The 20,153-nt window shown below is 36.4% G+C and overlaps 1 protein-coding gene across 4 annotated transcripts in view; it reads left to right on the forward strand.

The window, feature by feature from the left end:
* Positions 1-19,767, forward strand: part of LOC124153509 (cytochrome P450 4C1-like) — a 35,208-nt gene extending 15,441 nt beyond the window's left edge. Inside the window, exons 2-11 of one of the 4 annotated variants that reach the window (XM_046526715.1) lie at positions 5,683-5,792; positions 9,854-9,944; positions 11,708-11,896; positions 12,795-12,873; positions 14,978-15,104; positions 16,339-16,393; positions 16,769-16,992; positions 17,573-17,738; positions 18,754-18,933; positions 19,492-19,767. In XM_046526715.1, coding sequence (XP_046382671.1) covers positions 5,683-5,792; positions 9,854-9,944; positions 11,708-11,896; positions 12,795-12,873; positions 14,978-15,104; positions 16,339-16,393; positions 16,769-16,992; positions 17,573-17,738; positions 18,754-18,933; positions 19,492-19,652 — 1,382 coding nt within the window. In that variant the 3' untranslated portion in view covers positions 19,653-19,767. The remainder of the gene's footprint in view (positions 1-5,682; positions 5,793-9,853; positions 9,945-11,707; positions 11,897-12,794; positions 12,874-14,977; positions 15,105-16,338; positions 16,394-16,768; positions 16,993-17,572; positions 17,739-18,753; positions 18,934-19,491) is intronic. The other 3 variants (XM_046526716.1, XM_046526718.1, XM_046526717.1) reach the window with 3 other exon arrangements.
* The last annotated feature ends 386 nt before the right edge of the window (positions 19,768-20,153 follow it).

The raw sequence follows: 20,153 nt of genomic DNA on the forward strand, positions 1-20,153 counted from the left end.
TGAATCGATTATGGGAAGCGGGTATACGTGGAACCGCATATGATTGGTTTCAAAGTTATCTTTGTGATCGAGATCAATGTGTGCGTCTCAAAAATTGCTACAGTGAAAAGATTCGACTCACCTGTGGTGTCCCACAGGGTTCTGTGTTGGGACCCATACTGTTTTTAATATATGTAAACAATTTATGTGCTGGCAGGTTTAAAGGTCAATTAACGTCATTCGCAGATGACACTGCACTAAGTTACTCTGTTAATAGTGTTGATGATCTATATGAACACATACAAAGTGATCTATTAACACTCAATATGTGGTTTTCGGCTAATTATATGTTGTTAAGTGAAAAAACGAAATATATTATGTTTAGCATGAGTAAATCTACCTCAAACAAAAGTAAACTATACTATCAATGTGCAAATTGTATAAAAGATAATGTTACTTCCTGTGATAAATGTATTTTGATCGAACAGGTTAGTCACATAAAATATTTAGGTATATATTTTGACCAAAATTGTAAATGGAAGTCTCACATAAATAAATTAAAATCAGAAATGATTACTATTGTAAGAAAATTCTACTTCCTCAGATACATATGCCCTGAATCAGTGTTAAAAATGGTATATTATGCTCTCGTTAATTCAAGATTGCAATACGGAATAGCCTGCTGGGGTGGAGCATATTTTATCAACATTAAACCATTGATAGTGGCGCAAAAAAGGGTTATCAGGGTTATAACACGATCGTATAGGAAAAGCCACTCATTTCCTCTATTCAAAAAATTAGATGTCCTCCCACTAAGGCATTTATTCATTTATAAAGTCCTTAGAATATTCTATAACCGTAGTGGTGAAAAGGCCCGACCACAAAACTATGACATTAGAGCTTGGAGAAACTTCCATATACCTAGGCCGACGACCGAAATTTATCGACAGTCATACAATTACTTAGGGCCTAAATTGTTTAGCATGTTGCCGAGTAATGTAGCAAACTCGGAAAAAAGATGGGGATTTAAATCCGCCGTTAAAAAATGGCTTATGATGTGTGAGGAAGTAGAGTTTCTACTAAGAAAGGTGGGTTAAAAAGTTTACAATAAAAGGTATATTGTATATTCTATGTATGTAATTATGCGTTTATATAAGAAAAATAAGAAAAATAGTTATCCTTGTCCAAATATTTGAAATACGTTTTGTAATAATGAATGCAATCGGCAATAGAACAAATAACTGAATACAAAGAAATTTTACTTCTTATGTGTGCTAGCACCAGACCTATGTAAAAAGTTTATGATGGTAGCCCCAAAACTACTAAAAGGCGTACCTATATATTCCAAAATATTTAAGTATGTTCTAAAATGTAATATTTGATTGTAAATGGAATAAATTATATATTATTATATATTATTATAAGTTTAAAAAACAAGAACTCCGTTGGCTATCGAGTGAAACTTCCTCTTGGCGTTTAAGTTGACATTCCACTTATTACGTCCACTATATATAAAAGGACATATCAAGTAGCATAAAAAAATGTATTCGTTGAACCCGCACTCTGGATACCTTTTAATTTTTACACCAAAATTCGATATTTGGCAGGTGACATTCGTGATCGCGTATATTCCGCATGTTATTCAAAAAAGACAAAATACAAACGAAATTCGGGTGATATTTCGTGCAATATCGTTGCTGAAGGTTTACATGAATTAAACAGCACTCAAACGAAAAAACACAATTAGAAAGAAGGTCTTACTATAGTTTTATTGAAAGCTATTCGATGATGTCTAGTCAACTTCTTTTGAAAAATATCTTCAATGAAGGCTTTCCTCTTCTCTTGATAAAGGAGCCTATAGCAGGCAGTCTCTCTCCCAAATAAATCACCTAGATCAGAGTCAATTACCAACAATTTCCTTCATTATATACGTTCATATTGTTCGCATATACTGCCGATACTGCAATTTGAAACAATTGAATGTTGGGATGCGCAATAAACATAGCGGGAATTTTAAAAAAATTACGGACCAGCGTCCGAAAGTCCGAATTTAGCGTACGAAAGTCGAGTAAAAGGTGTCAATTTTGAACGTACGAAAGTGCGAATTGTACGAAAGTCGAGTGTACGAAAGTCGAGGACCGCCTTTAGTTGGAATAGTTAAACTTTTACTTGTGATACAGCAAGTTTTAACTTTTTCTACAGATATATGATTTGTCTAATATACTCAATTGATAGTTTGCTCCCAGACATTTAGTAAACTCTAGGGAAACCTGAAAGTTTTTGAGGATTTCTGAGGCTCCTTAACCTCCCTCGCTACATTCTCGGAAAAGCGTGCAAGGCACCCAAAAGAGACCAAACTGAATTAAAAGCAGGGGTGCCGACTTACAAAAAATATTGGCGGGGCCCGAACCGGGGATCTTGCCCCGGGAAATTTCATAAGTAGTGAGTTTTAAGTTTTTAAAGAATTTTATGAGTCATATGATCAACAATAGATCCCTGATAACTCGAATCTCGATATCTGTCACTCCGGGGAAAAATCGACAAGCCTGAGACATTTTTTCCTCTCACCCATAATGAATTTTTGAGGGGGCCCGGGCCCCCGCAGGCCCCATGGAGTCGGCGCGCCACTGATTAGGATTCATAATTATTTCAATTAGAATTTTCTGTAATATGAATGGATGCAGGGATGCCGACTTACAAAAAATATTGGCGGGGCCCGAACCGGGGATCTTGCCCCGGGAAATTTCATAAGTAGTGAGTTTTAAGTTTTTAAAGAATTTCATAAGAGTCATATGATCAACAATAGATCCCTGATAACTCGAATCTCGATATCTGGCACTCTGGGGAAAAATCGACAAGCCTGACACATTGTTTCCTCACACCCATAACGAATTTTTGAGGGGGCTCGGGCCCCCTCACACCCCATGGAGTCGGCGCCACTGAATGGATGACTAGCACCAAAGGGTGTAAATGGCAATCATTTGGACTACCTAGTCAAAGGGAGATCATGACTCCGTAAGTCAACCATGCTTTCAGAATTTCCATATTTTATTAATGTTGACTTTCCACCTCTTTTTGTAAACATTGGGAGTTTCCTCCTCCTAATAATTACTCTTATAACAGGGAAATATTTTCTAGAAGAAATGTTTTCACTCCTCATGAGATGTATTATGAAATAAGATACACATAAAATGTCATGATCAATAAAGAAGCTGCGAGTTAATGAGCGAGATGCAGCACCTCTGCAAGATGGGTTTCCTCAGAGTAGTAAATAGCTAAGCTTCGCGTTTTGGAATGAGCTTGCTGAATACTAAAGTATTCTGACATATGGTTATTTCATCAAATTTAGTAAGAGTAATCACAGGCACTTAGCCAGGGGGAGGGGTATTGGGTTTCAGCTCCCTTCATGGCAACTACCTATCTGCAATGCATCCACAAGCAAACAGGCACCTATCCTCTGATACTCCATTTTTTAAGTAGTTCAATTCCATGATGCTTGGCAATAACCACAGCAAATTTCAGGCTACATTCCCAAACTGTTATGGATATTTTATTATTTCATACATTTGCATTATAGATATACAGGTATGGGGGTAGGAGTGGTATTCCATAGTTATAGTGGTAATACGGCTGAGTATGTCAACCATTTGTAAGTCAGTAATCCAAATGTATATATATGTTGGCAAAGCTCATATGTAGATCTAGTGGAAGTTGCCCATAAATAGTTTTTCCTGAAGTGGGTACATACATTGGAATTAAAATAAACTATTGCAAATTATTATATTGACTGCTAGCTACTTCCCCAAACCCTAGTTGATATTTCAACCTTCATTTTTTGAGCAATCATTTAGAAGTAATATTTATTTTTACATTGCATATTCATTTTTTACTATCTTACCCAGCTATAGATGCTTAGAGTTCTACTTCTGATATTAGTCTAAATTTATGATAGATCCAGTGGCGGATCTATTGGGGGGGGGGGGGTGGGGCTAAGAAAACTATAGCCCCCTCTTGAACATCCAATTTACACTAGATAGAATGGTAATTTTTGTTCGCACCCACAATACTTCTGGGAGTTTACCCCATACTTAGCCCCCCCTTGTGATAGTACCCTTTGTAATGCCATCCAAATAAAGCAACTCTCCATTAGCCATGACTGTAGGCAGTGGGTACCTTTGAACCCATGTTAAATTCATCTATGCGATAACAATATATAAATTGTAACTCTTCTTGAAAAAATTAATGTGGGTACATTAAAAATTGACCACTTCATAGCACAGGATTCCTAATCCCATTTAGTATCACTGCCTAAAATACATTATAATCATATAACACTTCCAAATAAATTTACGAGCAATTGCAGATGACCAAATAAAATATCAGAGCTCATATCACATCAGAATCTAGACCAGTTGACTCCCTTGGATTTTTTTCAGAATAGTTCCAGACTAGTTGAAACTCATAGAATATTTCAGCATAGTTACAGAATAGATCCAGACTAGATGCAGACCATCAAAAATTACAGTACAGTTACAGGCAATTGATCCAGATCAGTTACACATCATCGAATAATACAGCACAGTTACAGACCAGAATCCCAGACTAGTCACACACCATTTTCCTTTGCCTCTCTGAAATCCAGACCAGTCCAGTTCTGTTACAGACCAGTTACAGAACAAAATTTAGCCTTTCAGACCAGTCACAGCCCAGATCCACATTAGTTACAGACCAAATATTTTTACCAGGGGATGGCAATGTACTGTATCCAGTAAGTACAATAAAGATGGAAAACCTAAAAGAGCACGTCATTTAATTTTTGGTTTTTTCCCGGCAAACAATTGCAGTGAAGTTTTCTCGGGTTTCGCACCGGGTCAGGTCCTCCATTTCTCCTTCCAACGTTTCGATGGACAACTCGCCCATCGTCATCATTGGATTCCTGAATCCCTGATGACGATGGGCGAGTTGTCCATCGAAACGTTGGAAGGAGAAATGGAGGACCTGACCCGGTGCAAAACCTGAGAAAACTTCACTGCAGCATTTGATTGTTTGACCATCCATGATCCTGGAGAATCAGTTAGTGAGCGAGAGCAGAGAAACAGCAGTAGGCTGGAAACAAAAACCTCAAAAACTGACATATGCATGAGAAAAGGGTACCTCTTTGATATACCGTATATGTCTGAATATAGTCCCCCCTTTTTTTCCAAAAATGCCCTTAGTATAAGTAAAGGGGGGACTATATTCAAACGCATTTTTTAACATTTCCCAAAACTGAAGCCTCAACATTGGGGGGGGGGACTATATTCAGAGGGGGACTATATACGGAGAAATACGGTATTTAGATAGTAGACCAAAGCCATGGTAAGAATTCAAAAGCTGTTTCAATCTTTATTATTAAGCATACAATACTCTCATGAATCTACCAATTAATCATACAGTAGTATACCCAATTTTTCTACCTTTTTCAAAGCCAATTACTAGGACTAATGTTAATAATACATATATAATATTCTCATCCTAGATTGAATGAAGACAATTGTAATTTTTTTTACTCATTTATCCAAGGATTAATTGTTAAATTATAGAACAATTATTAAAAATAAAATAATAAAGCAAGATCCAAAAATAATTTTATTTTTACCATTGAATCTATCATTTTCCTTTCTTTCCTAATAAATGATGACCGACAATTTTAATCAATTTCAGAATTTACAGAACTACTCACACACATGATCAAAACACATGGACCAATATTTCGAATGTGGGTTGGGCCATTTACATGCACTGTGCATGTGTCATCTTGGAGATATGCTGAGGTATGTGGCAGCATTCAAAGGCTATCATTTAAAAAAATAGGATTAAACATTTAGCAACACACAAATTTTGACCCAACTTTCTCCAAAATAGAAAAATATTTACATTCTGTGGAGAGAAAAATAATCCCAGCATGCCTAAAAATTTACTTATTAACCGAGCTCCTTCACCCTCAAGTGATGCCTGATAAAGCTTTATTTTTTAATTTCAACGTTTAAGTGACACCTGTCATTTCCACTGTTAGAAGTCTTCTCCTTCCCTTTCCCGTTGCTTACATAGTAGCAGCTTCGACCAGGGAATTGGCTGCACACTGTAACACTTTTTTCTGCTGCTGGGTACACAGTAAGGACACCATTTTGCCACACTCACTAAATCCCCGGCTCTGAACTGGAAAGCCCTATGTGAAACTTTACAGGAATCAAAAATACAAACACAAATACAAAATCTTTCCTAGCCAGTGAAAATTTCCAAAAATCACCGCAGAGGGCCCTCCACTTCATAGGCTGGAGTTAAGTCAGTGTAGTGAAATGATTTATTCTCATATACCAGCACAGTGATTCATTGTGCAATAGAGATGTGTGTTAGAAAATATATTTACAGACATTAGAGGTTACATGTACAGGGTGCGGCAGCATAACTTCCTTTTTTTAAAATGGGCGACATTCAGTCAGTTGATGTCATCGCAGAGCGCCAGTGGTCTCGTTTGAGAGGCGTAACTATAAGGTTTTGTTTCTGCAAAATTAATCGCCATCATGCGTCGTTCAGTCGGCTCACACTTCAAGAGCATAGATGGCTGTTTTGGAAGGAATATGAAGGTACATTTCCGTGAGCGCTTCATCTCAACTAGGGGCAATTTGGAGTGGCCGGCCTCCCCATTTGGCCCCTTATAATATTTTCAATGGAGCGAAAAATCCACAGAGGAAAAATCATTCGCCTTGACCGGGATTCGAACCCGGATCCCTCGATTTCCGGCCGAGTGCTTTAGCCAGTTAAGCTACCGAGGCGTCATTCTCCCCTGTGGAAATTTGTGGACTATACCGGACAAGGTGGTATGGACTGCTGAGCATATGATGCGACTAGCAGTCCAGGTCGTGCGCATGGTGCCACAGCCGGAGAGCAAAGCCCGAACTTTGAACACTAGAGGTGTTCGCTCTGGACTTATGAAAGTATACCGGGACTAGCCACGGTGATAACTTTTTACGGAGTCACCCGCAATGCACAAATAGTGCGAAAAATCCACAGAGGAAAAATCATTCGCCTTGACCGGGATTCGAACCTGGATCCCTCGATTTCCGGCCGAGTGCTTTAGCCAGTTAAGCTACCGAGGCGTCATTCTCCCCTGTGGAAATTTGTGGACTATACCGGACAAAGTGGTATGGACTGCTGAGCATATGATGCGACTAGCAGTCCAGGTCGTGCGCATGGCGCCACAGCCGGAGAGCAAAGCCCGAACTTTGAACACTAGAGGTGTTCGCTCTGGACTTATGAAATGGAATTTTTTGATATCTCATGTTTATGTGCACAGTCCAAGGACCCTACAAGCTTTGAATCCCAACATTCGGGATGAATTTTTTCCAGCATAGCCCCTGATATGCTGGTAGCAGCTATAACGAACACCAGAAAATGGTTTACTCACTGTCTGGAGGATGGGGGACGTCACCTACCTGCCTTGGTCTTCAAAATTGTGTGAAACAGAGCTTTAGATACATATGTGCCTACATTATGAAAAAACAAGTAAAAAGTTTCTGATCAATACGATGGGATTTAATAAGTTTTGAACAAAGGAAATTACGTTGCCGCACCCTGTATATTCCAACTAACATCAGGTTTTAAATACCAGAAACTAATTTGTCCATTTCATTATCTAAAAATATGTACTCAATCCCACAGCACATCAAGCATGCAAAAAGCTCATGGCTCAAAGGTTTAGGAAAAGCTGAAAATGAGGAAATACTTGGATACAGGGTCTTCTGAAGATGATTTGCAGATAAGAAAAGCTCACATTTCCCTCTCCAATGATTTTCATCCAGCCAAAAAAATCTAATTTAATTTATTTTTGTAAAAAGAATAAACATCAATCACTCATTTGATGTTAAACCCATTCCACAAAATCTCAGCTCTTTTTCCTGGGTGTATCTCTTGATTATCAAGTCTCTTGGGAGGGACATGTTCAGAAACCCTGCAGTAAATTGAGTTCTGTCTGTTTTTGATTCTATCAGAAAACCGTAAATATTGATTTACTGTCAATTTATTACGATGAATTCTACTAACAGGTGATGTTTAGTATCCTCTTCTGGGACGACAAACCTATTCTAAAATAATAGTCAAAATTCAAAAGAGGAGACTGCGGATTTTAGGTAAAGCACCTGTTTATGGCACTTGTCACTCTCTTTTGCAGAAATTTAGTATTTTAATCTCTCCCCTGTGTGTAAATGAGTGCCATAATTGTTTGTGCCAAAAATTAAGATTTCCAATTATTCAACTTTATAATGACAAGTATCATTGTTATTATACAAGGAGTGCTACCAGCCCCCACCAAACATATTAATATAATAACTAAAAACTCAGGATAAGCCCCTTGGCATATTGGCCTACTGTTATTTAATAAGCTTCCATCCAAAGTTAAGAGAGTAAAGACTCTCTCTTGTGTCTCTTCAAATTCAAGCTTTGTGAGTTTCTTCTGAAAAACTAATTTTATTCCATGGATGAATTTATTCGTTCATAACATTTTTATATTTGCACTATTTTTGAACTTAACTTCACTACATATATTGATAATAATAATAATAATAATAATAAATTTATTTCACCATTGGCAAATTATACATCTGCAAGGCTAAAGTCAATATGAGATACCAGCATACGTACATGATTGAATATGAGATACCAACATACATACATGATTGAAAATTTTCCAGGTTCTTGGGAATTCTCAAGATAATCATTTCACTATATGTACAAAACATTAGAAACAGAGCTGAGAGGGTTATAAACATACTAACAGAAAGTATGGAAAATTATAGGCATTCAAGTTGCCATCTAGAAAATTTCCTTTATAATGCATCCTCCAGGTATTCATTAATACTGTAATAGCATTTTTCAGCTAGGAGGCTTTTTAGTCTCCTTTTGAATTCGGAAGGTGATTTGCAATTTTTTATTTCATCAGAAACTTTATTGTATAGGATCGAGGCAGAGTGGTAGGGACCTTTTAGGCAGAGAGAGCTGGAATATTGGTTGGAATGGATGTTATTTCTAGAACGGGTGAGGTGATCATGGTAGGTAGAGTTTTGAAGAAAATGGGAAGGGTTAGCTTTGACAAAACAGGCACATGTAAGGATATATAAAGAAGGGAGGGTGAGGATTTTAGATTTAGCAAAGAAGATTTTACCGGGAGTGCAAATAGGGACATGGTACATAGCTTTAATGGCTTGTTTTTGGGCTGAAAAGGCTCTTTTTGCTGCAGGTGAGTTTCCCCAAAACAGAATGCCATAAGAGATATGGGAATGAATTTTCGCGAAGTATACCATTTTTAAAGTATCCATTGATACAATCGGACACAACCTTCTAATCATAAATATACCCACGGAGATTTTTTTTAGTACGACCTGTACGTGAGGTGCCCAATCAAGATTGGTGGAGATTTGAAGTCCAAGGAACTTTGTGGTGTCAACATCAGAGGATTGTGAGATTTTGTCTATGTGAGGGATAAGATCCTTTTTGAAGGAGTTTTTATGTAGGAATTGGAGGAAGACAGTTTTCTGGTTGTTAACTATCAGTTTGTTCCTTTTACACCATTGATGCATTTCATTGATTGTGAGGTTAGTCCGGTCAACAATCTTTTGAGCATTATTTGCAGTAATGATGGTCGAGGTGTCATCCGCGTAGAGAGTGATTTTAGAATGAGACAAATGAGTAGGGAGATCGTTGATGTAGAGCAGGAAAAGTATAGGGCCAAGGAGGGATCCTTGAGGCACTCCCCTTGTGGATTTCATGGGGCTCGATTTGATACTTGAGATAATGTCAAATCACCAGACACATAAAATAAAATTAACTATTTTTCCAGAGCATCTTCAACAGCAGCGTTCACATAGATAAAAGTTCTTTATACTCCTTCCTACATTCATGGCTGGGAACTGGACTCCTAACTAGCACAGGTAAGAAGCCTTTGCTATCCCCTTAAAACCTGTCAATAACTTTCAACTTTCAAATCCATGACATGTGCAAACTGAGCACAAATTTCCACTTTTTCATGAAAATCCAATAGTACATCACACAGCAGCAAATGCTCAACAGTCTACCATGTATGTATATGTACATATGAAAAATTTATAAGTTTGCTTTGTCTCAAAACCTGGCTCATCCAGTGCAAAAATATGAATTTATTTAGCCTTTCCAAATTCCTAATTGGAAGGAATAAATAAAAATTCAACATTGCATTAACATACATAAGTCTATCAATTGGATATAGAATAACATACTTATTCCACTTGAAAGTGGTGAAGTTGAGGCAATTTAAACCTCAGCACAATACATGGAACACAAGGAGATAACTTCATAGTAAAAAAAAGGGTAAAATTGAAAAAATGCATGACAGCACATTATAGAGTGCAGGATCACCACATGGGGAGAGCTAACAAGATGGCTGATGAGCACTGCAGGCCCTTTGCCAAAGTAAAAGGTAAATGACAAAGGTACTTTGAGCACCTGCTCATCAGCAGTGACAAACACTGCCCATTAACAAACAAAAGCATTCCATGCATAGTTTATGAGCAGTGAAGTTAATATCTCATTTTATCTATACTCTGTTCATTTTATCTCTGTGGGTGAGCTGGTGTGGCCAAAGCAAGTGGGGAGGGAAATTTTCTCGACATGTGACATTGACTTTGCCAATCAGCAAACAGTAGGTGTGGCCTCAATGAGTCGCTCTCAGAACTCCGCCGTGTAAACATCGTGAATCTGCTCGTGGAGCAGTGTTGCCATACCTCGCACGTTCTCCTTGTATGTGACTAAATATGCCTTCCACCAAAGGTGCCTCATTCAGCGCAGTAGCTGACAATACCATGGGCTTCTGTGAAAGGATTATCCCCAGTGCCTTCCAAATGAGTAGGTACATTGTCTTGGCGCTGGGGCCAAAATACCGGTGGCCACCCATGACTCACACATTTTCAGTGACAAAGTAGGGCGGCTATGTACATTTGGCAACGGTATGTTCGCTCCTCCTCTCTCTTGGTACTACCCCTCCCCTATCAGCGAAGCCATCCGATAGTGTCCGGGCTCTCAGGAAAGCTCACCCGCAGACATAAAGTGAACAGACTATAATAGTTGTTGCTGATAAATTTACAGCATATCTATGCATTATAGTCACTTTTCACCCATTCAAATTTTCCGAAAATGGGTCGTTCATCACAAAAATCTTTCATTCAATAATAATATGAATAATTAGGGGTAACACCCTCTTCCCAGGGCACCATGAAAGCTTAATTTGGAGCCAAAATGCACTGTGTACAGGGATGCCAACTTACAAAAAATATTGGGGGGCCCAAACCAGGGATCTTGCACCGGGAAATTTTATAAGTAGTGAGTTTTAAGTTTTTTAAGCATTTAAGAATAGTCATGTTATCAACATTAGAACCCTGATAACTCGAATCTCAATATCTGGGCACTTTGGGGAAAATTGACAGGCATGACACATTTTTATCCTCACACCCATGACGAATTTGTAAGGGGGCTCGGGCCACCTCAGGCTCCATGGTGTTGGCGCCGCTGACTGTGCATAACCATATGGCCATCAATGCAAGTGGCAATGACCTGCATGTATAAATATAAATATTTGGTATTGTTACGGTTTTCTGGATTTATCAACAATTTATTGAGCAGAATTAATATTTATCACATGAATAACTTTCTTCTATTCTAGGAGCTAAGTGGCATTTAAGAAGGAAGCTCCTGACTCCAGCCTTTCATCGCTCAGTATTGGACAGTTTTCAAGAAGTATTTTCTGATAAAAGTGATACTCTTATAAAAATCCTCGAAGTCGAAAGAAAGAAATCAGAGAGTTTTGATATTGCACCATTTATTTGGCAGTGCAGTCTAGATATAATCTGTGGTGAGTACGCATTTGAATATATTGAAACACAAAGCTAAGCTATAAAAATGAGCAAGAGTAAATTTTCACCAGTAAAATTCTGAAACTAATAGATATCTTTCAGAAATTACTATCGGCTCTAAAAGCTGAAAGATTTGAGTCAGAATACAAATAACAAATTTATTAAAAACTTTAAATGATAAAATAACAAATTTATACCAAAAACTAATTATATATAATATAATTGTCTTATCTTAGTTTTCTGATGTTCTACACAACACATTTATTATTTTAAGTACATTTTACATTTTTCCTATTTATGTGAATATAAAATTCCACTTAAGAACAGAACTCAACAATGAGTCTTGATAAGCACTAATTTTACAAAACTGATTATAGATTGTTACTGAAACTGATTACAGATAAAATAATGTTCATCTGACATCAACTCAATTTCAATTGCAACTGAATGACTTCTTTCCAAGTAATGAGTTGTCACATTTTGTGCCTCGAACCAAAAGATTCTGAAACGGGTACTTTTTTGTTACAACTTCAATGTAAAATGCATGTTTTGAATAAAAAAGAAGTGTAAAATAATGCTTCATAAAACAAGAAAAATTATGATGCATCGATGTATATGAAATTTATATTTTTTCTTTTCATTAATTATTTATGTATTCCTATCCAAACCCCAGTTTGCAATAATTTAGACATGACAGTATATTATATCTTGTAATTATTTTTTAGCGGCTCAATGGTGAGTAATTAATCAAAAAAATTCATCAGTAAGCATCAATTCCACACACAGTTTTCAAACTTATAGGAAAAAATAAAAATAAAATATTCTACGAAAAAGAGTACCTAATCTTTACCTAGAAATTTGAGTACTTGTTCATGATTTTTAACTCTACTTTTACAGAAACAGCCATGGGAACCAAAATGAACATCCAAGAAAGTGTATCAAAAAATGATACAGCTTACCTGAAGGCCATTTCATAGTAAGTTTCCAATGATTCCTTCAACCAAACAACATAGTTTAAAGCAAATATAAATTTCCTTTTAAAAATACGTAGCAGTAAAACAATACATCAACTGCATACACGCTCAACCATTGGCCACCGAATAGAATCCACTCATCTTGTAATATAAGGGCTATCTAAATGAGCGGATTTGATTCAGAGGGCAATTGTTGAGCGTTTATGCAGTGGAGGTATCGAAAAAGCATTCATAGCTCTCCTTTCTAAATGAAGAGTATTTAAATTTGGAAGATTGGCGAGCGTTTTGACAGGCACTAGGCATATTAAAATAACTATATATGAAGACATATATTATGTACTTTCAGTAAGGGTTTTAATTTATTTAACCATTTCTTATGATTGAGGAACCAGACGAAGTACAGCAAAAGCTACCCTTGGGCAAATACCAGCAACTGTTATTTAGTGATGATGGAATTCCAGAATAGAACTGCGAAGAACTTGTGGCAAGAATAGAAACTCAAGGAGGCTAAGAATCTGCATGCATCTCAAGAAGCAGAGGGGTGTAATAGTAAAAATAATTTCACAAGGAAATCAATAGGGTATAGCTAGAAACATATTAAAAGTTTACTCCAGGAGGACACAAGAAAAACTGCGAATGAAAAGCCATGGACCAAAATGAAGAAACATCTAAAAAAGTTTGCTCTCACACATTCATGTGGAAACTGGAAGGTTGGCATGGATATATTAGGGTAGAGCTCACCCCATACTCAGCCACAGGTATTAGATACCACACATTCAGGTTAGAAGGGTCATTAATTCTCCCTGGGTTACTACACGCGTTTGAGAAATTTGTTTGGGATTGTCCAAACACTTCACACTGGAGTAGCACACAAAACCCTCTGGTCAGTAGGTTAACACTCTACCCACTGAGGCTATGAAGACTTGGAGAGAAAAGATATCTTTAGAAAACCTAGAGAAGAAGACAGGACAACTTGATCAGCCAGATCATGAGACAGGATGGAGCGATGTAGGCAAATGTTCAAGGACAAGTGGAAGTGGAAAATGGTAGAGGAAGGCCTTGGATAATACACAACAAGAGGCAGGTGATAAAGTGTGTAAAACAGAAGAACTGTGTAAGTACTATAAGAGATTCACTGGAAGGAGAATTGAGTGGAAAGCAGCATCAAACCAATGTTAATATTGTTGGCTGTTAATCATTACATATTATGTCATTTTAGAACTCCAAAGAATATGATTCATCAATATGCATAACCACCCACACAGGAGTGATCGAAAACAATACGTACTAAAACATTAAAAACTTTCAAAACCCTTATTTTGACTAAAAATGGATTATTAGACTGGTGCACATGGATATGGCCTGGACTATGTACTACCTATTCAAGGCCATCTATATACATAACAAGGGATCAAATTTTGATGCATTGTAGATTAAATGAAGAAAAACAAAAAATAATCTTGTGGTAAGATATTATACATATACAATATGCATAAATGAAGATCGAAGAAAAATCACCACCTTACGAAAATTAATTATAAAGCCACAAATTTTTCACCAGTCAATTGGAGCTCAGAAGGTCAAAGCCATACTATTTTACCCTCTGCGAGTTTCTGGCTACACATTATTGCACCCACTTTTTTTGGGGAAAAAATATTAATCATTTAATGCAACCCACTATTATGTCCCCATCCGATTCTCTGATTATCCAGTTCTCCACATAGGAGTCAACTTGGGGAAGTTATAAAAGAATTGCATACACAATAAATTGAGTTATTTACCAGAACAAATGGGATATAAGGCTTAATTACATAAAAAAGACAATGAAGAATGGAATGAACTGCTACCTTCCTTAACCCCGGATTTAATCAATTAATTTTCTAGGAGCATCCTCACTTAGGCTTACATTTCCATGATTATAAATGTAAACCTAGCAAGATGTTGCCTATAAACCTAAGCACATGAATGAAAATGCAACTATCCTGATACACCAAAAGTAATAAGAAACTACTTCATATGGTTTCAGGATAGTGTGAGTTGATTTATTTAAGATTGAATAGATGCCATACCAAAATTTTGATAAAGAAATTTCTCTTTATATTTCAGTGCTGCTGAGTCGGGATTATATAGACTCTTAAGGCCATGGCTACATCCTCAGTTACTTTTTGATATTTCTCCAAGAGGGAGAAAATACAAAAAATCAGTGGAAATTATGCATTCATTCACAAATAAGGTAACAACTTTAATTTAAATGTACAGTTTGAAAAAATATTTATGCATCTGCAATGCTCCAAGTAGCCAACATATTAAGGAAAGGGAAAATTGTACAATAATACCCCTGAAGAGTGAGGGAGGGAGTTTCAAGTACAAATAGAGGATCATCTCCCTGAAACTGTTCAGGCAATTCTGTATGTAGGGGCTAGGAGATAAATAGGAGTAATAGTTCCAATATGAAAAGATTCTTCCCAGTTAGTATGCACACATACATGAACACCCCAAAGTCAAGAGAATGAATTAAAGAAGCGTAACTGATGAACTAAAGAACTGCAATTAACCTTTAAACAACGACTTTAAATCCCAGATGTAACACTGCAAGGCCGGGCATTTAAATGGCCTAGGTTTAAAATATAAGCAGCTCTCCAGTTCACCCTCGAGCAACGAAACTCATTATAAGCCGATTTCAAACAAAGTGTGTCTCAGTGGTCCCTAAAGGGACTGCAAGGCCATAAACAAAAACATTAGGCGGTCCCTTTTGGGACCGCAAAGATGATAAAGGTTAATAAATGCATACGCTGTAATCTATTTTCAATTACATTTAGTAGAGGAATTCATAAAACTCTCTTTCCTCTGATACTTCTAAACAAAAAAAAACACCTTAAATATGATCGAAAAAAATCATTATCGAATCGAATACGAATTATACGCCGATATTTGGAAGTCAGGAAAATCAATGCCCCTAAAGGTCCACATCTCCCATGTCCTTCTTGAATAAAATTCAGGAAGCATATGTACTTGTATACATTCTATGAAATGCCTTAATTAAATTAAAAATTAAAACTTAAATTAACCTGATGATGACTTAAAGAGTGAAAATGCATTGTAGTAACCTTCAAAATTAAAAGAAGGTGAAAATACAAAAAACATAAGATTATTTTTTATTTAACTTTTTTCCCACCACATCTCTCTTAATACAGTTGAACACTCTTACATAAGCCAGCAAGTATTCAGTAAAGTCACTTTGACATCAAGAGAGCAACCAGAATGGAGCCAAAACTGTCTGCCAAAGTTAACATCCATGATAGGTATCCAGCAAAGACAAATATTTCTGCATCCTCACAACATTAAGGAAACTTTAACATGAATTTGACGTTGATACTTGTTTGGAATCACTATAATTAAAGAAAATAATTTAATAATATACAGTAAAACATTACTTCTCTCATCCTATGTGAAAATCTCTCTTTTAGGTGATTCAAGAAAGAAAAAAGGAATATTTGGACTCAAAAAGAATGGAAGTTAATGGTAGGTACCAGCTGAAAAATATTACATTCACTAATTATTAACATCAAAGCTTACATTCCCAGCAAAATGCCATAGAAGGGATGTTAATAGGTATGCATGAAATAACCTATTAAATAATTTACAAATGTCAACATAAAATTCTAACGATTAGGTAATCGACCGTTCAACTTATCACAAAGAGACTGAATTCATTTATTCTGGATATAACTGCCCAAGAATTTCGAGGCATCAAATTCAATAGGTCATGACTTTTGTTCCCATTGAGTCCATGAGTGTGGTTCTGGTCATATGTCTCAGGTTAGGTTGGGTAATGTGATTCATGAGATTTGTCAGAATTTAAAGCAGACTTTTAAATGTTATTTACAACTTGAACAGGATTTACAGATGAAAATGAGAAATTTAGAATCAAAAAGAGAAGGATGGCATTCATTGACGTGCTGATTGAAACAACCTTGGGAGATGGAGAGGAAGAAAAGCACCACTTGACAGATGAAGGAATTAGAGAAGAAGTAGACACATTCATGTTCGAAGGACATGACACAACTGCCAGTGGGATCTCATGGACCATTTACTTGCTTGGACGACATCCAGATATACAGGTAAACTTTTAAACTTCCTTCACTGTATCATGAGAAGCGTCTGATAAAAAACTACCTTTTACTAATGACCAGGACAGAAACTTTTTGTATAAGCATTTTTATATGTATACTATTAATTTAATATTGATTAAATAGAGGAAAAAATAGTTGACAATACCAGAAATGATTGATAAAGTTAGACCAGTGCTTCTGATAAAAAAACTACCTTTTACTAATGACTGGGACAGAAACTTTTTGTGTTAGCATTTTTATATACTATTCATTTAATATTGATTAAAGAGAGGAAAAAATAGGTAGTTGACAATACCAGAAATGATTGATAAAGTAAGACCTGTGCTAACAACTTCATTTTTCAAAGTTGGATCAATCCAAGCATCAGCTTCCAATAAGCAATCATTTATTTTATGTATTGTTGAACATTCCAAGTGCATCATTAGCCTCTGAGATGGACACAGCCATGAATGATTGAAGAAAATGCATTAAAATACTCGGACTAATACGCACTAATTAATTCTTATTGCAAGGTGCATTCCAAGTACAAGTTTTTACATTCAATAAAATCTGATTAACAAATTTTTAGGAAGAGGTAGCCAGAGAGATTAATGAAGTCTTTGGGCAAGAGAGCATTAAATCGACACAAAAATTGTCTGAGCTTCGTCTCCTGGATAGGTGCATCCATGAATCTCTTCGCCTCTACCCCAGTGTTCCAGTCATAGCCCGAGAGTTGAACAAAGAAGTGAAATTAGGTAATGTTTTACAGTTACGTAATAAAGTAGTATACCTACAGTAATTCATATGCCATATAAATTTTACACTCCTATAATTATTGTTCTGTACCAGAATTTCACGAAGTTGAGTTCCTATAGCCACTTAAGGCCTTCAAGTTTAATCACCAAAATGTTTTCAGTTCATTTCAATATCATACATAAGTGATATTCTTGTTGCAAAAAAACCACTTTCATCATATAGTATGAAACAGTTTAAAAACTATGGTGTGAAATTGAATGTCTGGGACATAAATGGAAAAGGTTAAAACAACAGGGTTCCCACTATAACTACACTATAAAATTCATGATTTTTTTCAGGTTTTCACGGTCTAAATGTCATCAAATTCACGGTTTGTAGATAAGGCTATTAAGGCAGAAATATTGATCACGTAACAATCATCGGCCGCACATTAATTAAAAATGTAGCAAACGCAACAGATGCCTTGACAGCAAACGCAGCAATGAAAGTGCTATCTCTTATGGCATCACCCATAGTTAGTAAAATTCGGGTCTGCGTAAAGGGTGTGATTGAGAAAATAGAGAGAGCAGGGTTGCAGGGAAGTGAAGAAGTGCCCGATTTTTTGCCTGGGTTATTGTCTTCCAATCGCAGGGTTAAGGTCAATGTGCTGTCATGGCACACGGAACAATTAATAATTGCACTTCGAATACACGTGTGCAGATAAATACATGGACAGTATCTGCACGTGATTAGGTCTTGAAACATTATCGAAATATCGATTTTTATTTAATCCGTCTTTCGTATTCTACTATATTCTACAATCAAGTTTGAGAGATTTTTAAGGTTTCATGGCGAAATTCACAGCTATTTCCAGGTTTTTTCACTGTAAACAAAATTCACGGCTTATTCATGGTTTAAAGGTTTTCAAGGTTGAGTGGGAACCCTGAACATCCATTTAAACTTTTAATAAAAGCAGGACCAGATATCATTTGTGCATTTAACTATTCAATTTACTTGAAAATTAAATGTTTTCAGGAGGACACACACTTCCAGCTGGCACAGAGTTATTTATCCACATGTTCTACATGCACCGTGATAAGGAATTATTTCCAGAACCAGAAAAATTTAATCCTGACAACTTTTTACCAGAGGCTTGTGAAAAGAGGCCACCTTATGCTTTTGTTCCTTTCAGCGCAGGACCTAGGAATTGCATCGGTAGGTTAGATTATATTATCAGGAATTTACCTAAAAGAATTTGAGACTAATTCAATAATTTATCCATCTCATAGGAGGAAACTCTTATAAATACCTAGTCATAAAGAAGCCAAATGTATAATCAGTGGCCATTATTTAACTTTTTTACCACCGCAGTCAACAGAAGTCATTCTATATACTTATTATATTTCTGCTTTGCCATGATAAACAACATTTGTCTTTGTCCCTGAAAAAATATCCCGTAGGCTTCATGATTAATGGGGGACCAATGACCATACAAGTACTGGGAATATATGGCATGGTTTTCAAGGAAAAATAACGTTTTTGGAATGCACAGGATCAGTCATAACTTGGTGGGATTACAGCATATTAACAATGTAGATTCTTTCTCCAACTCAGCTGTTGATGCTACTACATGGTAAAACTATGGAACTGAATAAACCCATTCAACCCAGAATATTTTACATCAGAAATCCTTTAAAAATTTATATTTTTCTGCCACATTAACTTGGTCTTTTAGTGTTCTATCCTAATTTACAATTCACACAACTCTTTCAGGACAAAAATTTGCAATGCAAGAAGCAAAGACAGTTGTAGCATCAATAGTGAAGAACTATAGAATTGAATCAATAGAATCTCCCCAGGAATTGGTCCTCCTAATGGAGATGATTCTTCGTTCCCAAAATGGAATTAAAGTCCGTCTACATCCTCGAAACTAAATGATTCATACATTCTGATACATATAGCCCCTCAAAAAGCACAAATTAATGCTTGTATGCAAATATGTATTTATTGTGTTTACTTCAAATAAATGTAATTTTTTATTTATATGTAGCTAAATATTTTCATTATTCAACAATACTACTTTCTTGTTTTCTACAAAATTATTGGTAAAAAGTCTTCTGTACCGAAGTGGTCACTTGAACAATTACCACTTGGAAGACAATTGGTGCTGACAGAGGAATATTATCAACCAATCATGGAACACCATCCACCAATACAAGCGAGCCAACTGTTCACAGTAACACTATGACTAGATGCAAGGCAGCAGGAGACTGTACTGGAGACTGGAGCCAGGAGGAGAGCTCAGAGGATTCAAAGCTTCCCAAACTTTTGGAGAGATAAAATATCTAGTGAAATCCCTGAATGCACCACTCTTCCAGATGAACCTAACCAATTCTTCCTGCAATACCATTATCCAAGAGAGACTATCATGATGC

This window comes from Ischnura elegans, chromosome 2 (assembly GCF_921293095.1).
Source record: "Ischnura elegans chromosome 2, ioIscEleg1.1, whole genome shotgun sequence".
NCBI classification, from domain to species: Eukaryota; Metazoa; Arthropoda; class Insecta; order Odonata; family Coenagrionidae; genus Ischnura; species Ischnura elegans.